The sequence below is a fragment of the Mastigoproctus giganteus genome, chromosome 3, assembly GCF_048544385.1.
Source record: "Mastigoproctus giganteus isolate SK-2022 chromosome 3, ASM4854438v1, whole genome shotgun sequence".
NCBI lineage: Eukaryota > Metazoa > Arthropoda > Arachnida > Uropygi > Thelyphonidae > Mastigoproctus > Mastigoproctus giganteus.
In genome coordinates this window covers 114,096,849-114,102,848 of record NC_143577.1, presented here as the reverse complement: position 1 = coordinate 114,102,848, position 6,000 = coordinate 114,096,849, and the positions used below count along the sequence as shown (strand labels likewise).

Genomic DNA, 6,000 nt, shown 5'->3' with positions numbered 1-6,000 from the left:
GCACGTGAAACGGATGCATGTCTTGTTCTCGGAGAATCCTCCAGACGCTGCAATGGGAAACCCCGACTGCGTTTGCTGGACTTCGTGTACTCGTTCTTGGATTCTCCTGTACATGCTGCAGCACATTCTGTTCGACGGCTGGAGTCCGTGCTGTTCTTACCCTGTCCCTGTCAGCTCTTTCAAATGAACCTCTCTCAGCTAACCTCTGGTGCAGTCGTGCAAAGAAATTATGACTGGGAATACGCCTCGTCGGATATCGTTCCGCGTACAAACGCTGTGCGGCTGGCCCACTACAATTTGCAGCCCCGTACGCCAAATGCATATCGGCTAACTCTGCGTTCGTGTAATCATCCATCCTACTAACTTGGAGTTCTTGTTCAAGAAATTCGAAATTCGCCTGAAGTATTCCAGAATGTTCGGATGTCCATGCGTCGGAGATGTGAGGCGTGCATTGTAGCCCGTGGAAGAAACTTCGAACACTTACTTTAATTCATGTACCTTTTGCTTCTTTTCATGTATTATTAAAACGATTTCTCACTTACGGTCTCTTTTCTTTATGGTGCTTCTGTGTACAACACCGCTTCAGGAAGGCATTTCCGACCCCACATTGCTATATGATTTAGAGTTGTCAGGATGTACCCTACCCCTCTTAAAAGTTCTGAAACGTTTAACTGAAACACCCTGTATTTTGCATAGAGCAATGACCAGGACCTACAGAACAATCTCCACCTTTGCACTCCAGGACTTTACCAGTAAGATTCCTCTTGTTATGGGAGTTGTTTATCACCAGATAAAGTTCCAAAAGGAACATACATGACAATGCTCACAACATCCAGATAGACCTCACCATTCTGGCTAAACAAGATCTGAATAGAATGAGAATGCTGTTAGTCTCCATGTGGTAGGAGAAATGAAACGTTTGTGGATCTACAACTTTCGTTTGTGGATCTACAACTTTCGTTTGTGGATCTACAACTTTCGTTTGTGGATCTATAACTTGTGCAAAGAGACTTCTTGCGTTGTTTCTGATTTTAACGCACTATATCCACTTGAGAACAGCAGCTTTCAATTATGATGCTGCACCGTGAACACTTGATGGTGTATTTATTTGCAGTCTTACAAACGCCGCATATCTGTTCCATTGAATCCGATGATTGATTTTCCATGCTAAAGGGTTAAGTTGCATGAGACTATAATAGCTAACTGTATTCTTTAATCCTCCAGGGAAGTGTTGGTTGTTGAAGGAGAGCTACTTTCTGACTTTAGCTCTAGGCTGTAGTGTCTAGTTCTTTAGCGCAGCGAGATGCGTGACCTTGAGAGATACTTGCAAAAAACGAAGATGAAATAGCAAGTCATATGCATGCAGAAAATCATTAATAAAACTTTACCTGAGCATTAATTTCTTCTTCTGTTGGTATATTCAGAAGGAGGGAGTCAGACGCTTTCTATCAGTGTTAATTATATCTAGTAAACGAAGAATATGTAATTGAAAATAGACAAAAAGACAGAGCACAAATCATACACTGCTGTCATCTCAGCCACCCAGCGGAGCATTAACCTTTAACTATTAACCATTAATTATCAAGCGGAATTTAAAAAAAAAAGAAAAAAAAAATTTAATTGAAAATTTCTCTAAAAGAGTTCGTTTAACAGGTCCGACTTGTATGTCAAAAACTTTTTGCACCCTCCTGAACTGCCGCTCGTAAGCGACGCTAGTATAGGGCTTACCTCGCCTACCCACATGCGGCGGCCCTGATTGGTAGTAGAACAAGTCTACATCATAAATTCTTCCCTCCCCCTGCCTTATGCATGCGCGTGTGTGAGTAATTGTGCATATTTATTGCGTCGACCATATTTATTTCTAATTAACTAATGCTAAAATCACGCGTTCGGGATTCGCATGCGCGTTTCGCAGTATTATGAGTTATCGATTCTTCAGGTATCTATCCTTTTTTTTTTTTTTTAATCTAATCTTCCTAAAGTAATTTGCAGCTATTTTGGTAGGATGATCATGTCGCCTAAGTGGTTTTTCGGGTTTTATTTTAAAACTTTTTTTGGTTAAAATTTGGCAAAAGCGAAGAACGGTTTTAAAGCGTATTTATACATTATTTCACTATTATGAAACAACAGGGATTACCTTTATTTTAGATATAGGAAGCTTCTTTTCCATCCAACTCTCTGGTCCAACTCGCTAATAATTCTTGGGGAAGGCGATATCAATTTTGAAAAACATGTGGGACATCTTCCCCACTGTCAGAACCGTAGTGTTCAGACCGTACGGTCTCAACGATGAGCGCTCAAGACTTCTGTCTTCAAACACCATACCTCTGGCAGCATGGAAACCATTATGTGGATTGACATAAAATTAGATTTTTGAAGGTCTAAACTGCTTAATAAAAATGGCCCGATTATTTCTTTTTTTTTTCTTGGTCCTGTAGCTTGACTTTAGAGTTAAATTTAGTGGTCCCCCCATATCTATTAAACCTTTTTAGACCACTAAATTTAACTCTAAAGTCAAGCTACAGGACCAAAAAAGAAATAATCGGCCCATATTTATTAAGCAGTTTAGACCTTCAAAAATCTAATTTTATGTCAATCCACATAATGGTTTCCTTGCTGCCAGAGGTATGGTGTTTGAAGACAGAAGTCTTGAGCGCTCATTGTTGAGACCGTACGGTTTGAACACTACGGTTCTGACAGTGGGGAAGTTGTCCCACATGTTTTTCAAAATTGATATCGCCTTCCCCAAGAATTATTAGCGAGTTGGACCAGGAGAGTTGAATGGAAAAGAAGCTTCCTATATCTAAAATAAAGGTAATCCCTGTTGTTTCATAATATAATAGAATATAGGAATTATCGAACACTTAATAGCTCTCTATTATCAAAACATTATTTCACTGTATACTAGTAATATTTGACTACTCTGCGCACTAGAGGGTGTTGCCGTAATAATTGGTATCTTGTAGTGGGATTATTATATCAGTGGTGGTATTATATATATAAAAATATATATATATATGTCTCAGTTGCTACCGAATGTGTGAGTCATTTTTTTAAACAAAATCAGTGGCTAGAATGTTATTAATAGGGATGTAAATGCGGTGAAATTTTTATTTTTCTTATGGTGTTCAACTGCAAAAACGTTTATCAGGGTGGTGCGCGATAAGTTTTACTTGAAGTAGGAAGATTTTGGTTTGTTAATTAAGTGATAACACCGTGTGCAGTTTTCTTTCAGAATAGCTCGTTACCTGGTGAATTCTGTAATGCTATGGCTTCACATTACAACGGTGTGTTTCAGTGCCTGTGGTGTTTTGACCGGAGATCTCGAGTTGAAATCACAGCATACATGTCCGCATTGCCATGAACCACCTCTTCCCTCCACTTTCATCTAAAATATATTCTGTATCAGTAATACTGTGCTGAGGGTTTGATAGAATCTGTGAATATTCTTGGTTCGACCAACCTGTATCTTGTACAGGATTCAGATATTTTTGTTTCGTAGGAAAAAGAAAAATTGTGTTTTTATTATTTGCCCGCCGAGTCGATTGTTCATGTTACTTTACGTAATTATCAATCCATTGATCAAAAATTGCAGATAACTACTGAATAGGACCATGGGCTGATGTGTAGTATCCGGTACCCCAGGTGCTACGTGACGGTTGCGTGAAGGACGTGAACTGAGAAAAATAGTTGTAATTGAAAGGGCAAAAAAAAAAAAAAAAAAACTTATAGGAGGGTTTATGTTTTTAATTGACTTTCATTTTTGTTTAGAGAAAAAAGGTTTGTTTTAACTCGCCTTTGGGAAGGATTCAAGCAAAAACCGGTCGTTGGCCACGACCAGGAGTACCGGAAACCAAAAGTTTTACCGATTAATAGAGAAAGAGGTAGTGTTTTCTCACTGGATATTTATCGGTTTCCATTGTTATATTGGCCGAGTGGGTAAAGTACCTGCCCGGCAACCCAAAGGTTGCGGGTTCGATTCCCGCCTCGGGCTTGGATCAAAGTACTGCAAAAACCGTGGGAGGTGCAATATGGCCACAGAAGCCGATGCGCCAACAACTACCAAATCAAATCAAAAAAACCATTGTTATATATATATATATATATATTATGGAAGAATCAAAGAACTCCAGAAGCATATGGTTGCTAAATGTATAGCTAAATTCATCAACATTGTGATGTGACACAGTAGGCGGTTTTTTTTTGGTTTTTTTATTATTATATTTCTGATCATTTTTGAAAAGTAGCCAAAAGTTTTAGATCAAATAGTTGTTTTGTAGGCAACTGGTTTAACATTGATATCTGAACCTAGTTTTTTTTTTTTTTTTTGGGCCCAGTGCCATTGGCCAAAAAAAAAAAAAAAAAAAGAACAAATCACAATTTATTGGCCTGTAACATGCTTCTAACCTTTCACATCCTGCACTGTTAGTGAACTTGCAACATGAGACTCAACCTCCACCTGGGTTTTGTGAGATTCTGGCTGTTCAGTCATCTTGCTATCAAATCCTCAGTTTGGTTTTGCTTTAACTTATTGATTAAGTAATTAGTAGGACATTCACATGGCATCTGACATTCCACTTCTAAAAATTGTTTTCCCATATTTTGAATTGAGGAATTATTGTTATAAATTATCAGGGGATACAGAAGCCTTAGTAAGTGTATTCTCTATTGTGTTTATTTTAACTTTAATTCTGATATAAACAAATAAATATCACATAGTAAGGCTCTCAGCAAATGATTGTTGAAATATTTTTTATATCTGACTAATGAGCACTTTTTTCTATGACATGCATTTGTTTATATCAGGATTATAGCTTTAGTGAACAGAGTTTAGCCTGCAGTCAGGTTGCTAAGTAGAGCTAGGCAGATTAAGAGACATTTTTATCTATGAATAAAATGTAACAAAGCATTCTTTTCTACTTTTCTCAATTAACGGCTAATATATAATATTAGCTATTAATTCATGATTAAGAATCTGCAGAGAGAGGAACCACTGAGTGGCATGGATCACAGTGTACAGCTGTGGGATTGACTTAAAGATCTACCATCAAGGGGTAAAGGGAAGGGTTTTTGCTTTCGTAAAGGTGACTACAGTGGTCTCAGATATTTTTTAAATTCTATAGAGTGGGACCAACTGATGATGTTACCAACAGCAAATTCTAAATGGGAAGTATTCAAGGAATTAATCTTGGAAGCTACTAGGCTTTTCACACCAACTAAGAAATACTGTTCAAGGTTTAGGCCTAAATGTATGTCAGATGAACTAATGAGACTCGTGGCATATAAGGAAACACACAATATCAGAAGACACAGATGCCTATGGTAGATATGAGTCTGTAATCAAGTCACAAAGGCCATTAGGCAAGCAAAAGCAGAGTACAAGAAATCTTTGCAAAGGATGCAAAGAAAAAGAGTAAAGACTTCTTCATTTATGTAAGCTCTAGGAGGAAGGGGATGAATCAGATTGGTCCACTTGATATCGATGGTTCGATTTTGTGTGTTTGCAAGAAGAAAGGGACTTACTGCTAATGGTAAGTCCCTTTCTTCTTGCCTATTCCTACATTCCGATATCATTACTTTAATTTTTTGAATTCTTTTTACTTGCTTCTGTAAGGTCATCCATGATCTGTGTGCCCTACATAATATAATTATATTTATTGGCACAATTTATTAGACCTTATTCTTGCCGCAAAATTTTAAAATTTCGTTCTCAAACACGTGTCTACAGCACACATGTACCATAGCATACAGAACATGTTGGAAACAGAAGCAAGAACATTGCCGTCTTTCTCATGATTTCGGTGGATGGCAGGCGCCTCCGTAGCCAGGTGGGAAGGAGCAGCAGTGCGTAGCACACACTTCTTGATTAGACCGGGGTTCGAGCCCGTCACCACCAAATACGGAGGATGCGGAAAGGTCATTCAGGGAATGACCACCGCATATCCCGGAGCAATATGGCCTTAGTTGCTAATGCTCCTAAAAACCAAATAACAACAACAA

General features: G+C 38.2%; 1 protein-coding gene across 5 annotated transcripts in view; it reads left to right on the top strand.

The window, feature by feature from the left end:
• Nucleotides 1–2,709: 2,709 nt before the first annotated feature.
• LOC150088229 (TIP41-like protein) overlaps nt 2,710–6,000 on the top strand; it is a 299,210-nt gene continuing 295,919 nt past the window's right edge. For 2 of the 5 annotated variants that reach the window (XM_090370645.1, XM_090370640.1), the window contains exon 1: nt 3,015–3,040. In XM_090370645.1, coding sequence (XP_090226771.1) covers nt 3,018–3,040 — 23 coding nt within the window. In that variant the 5' untranslated portion in view covers nt 3,015–3,017. Of the gene's footprint in view, nt 2,815–3,014; nt 3,041–3,160; nt 3,349–6,000 lie in introns of those variants that run through there. The other 3 variants (XM_090370639.1, XM_090370641.1, XM_090370642.1) reach the window with 2 other exon arrangements.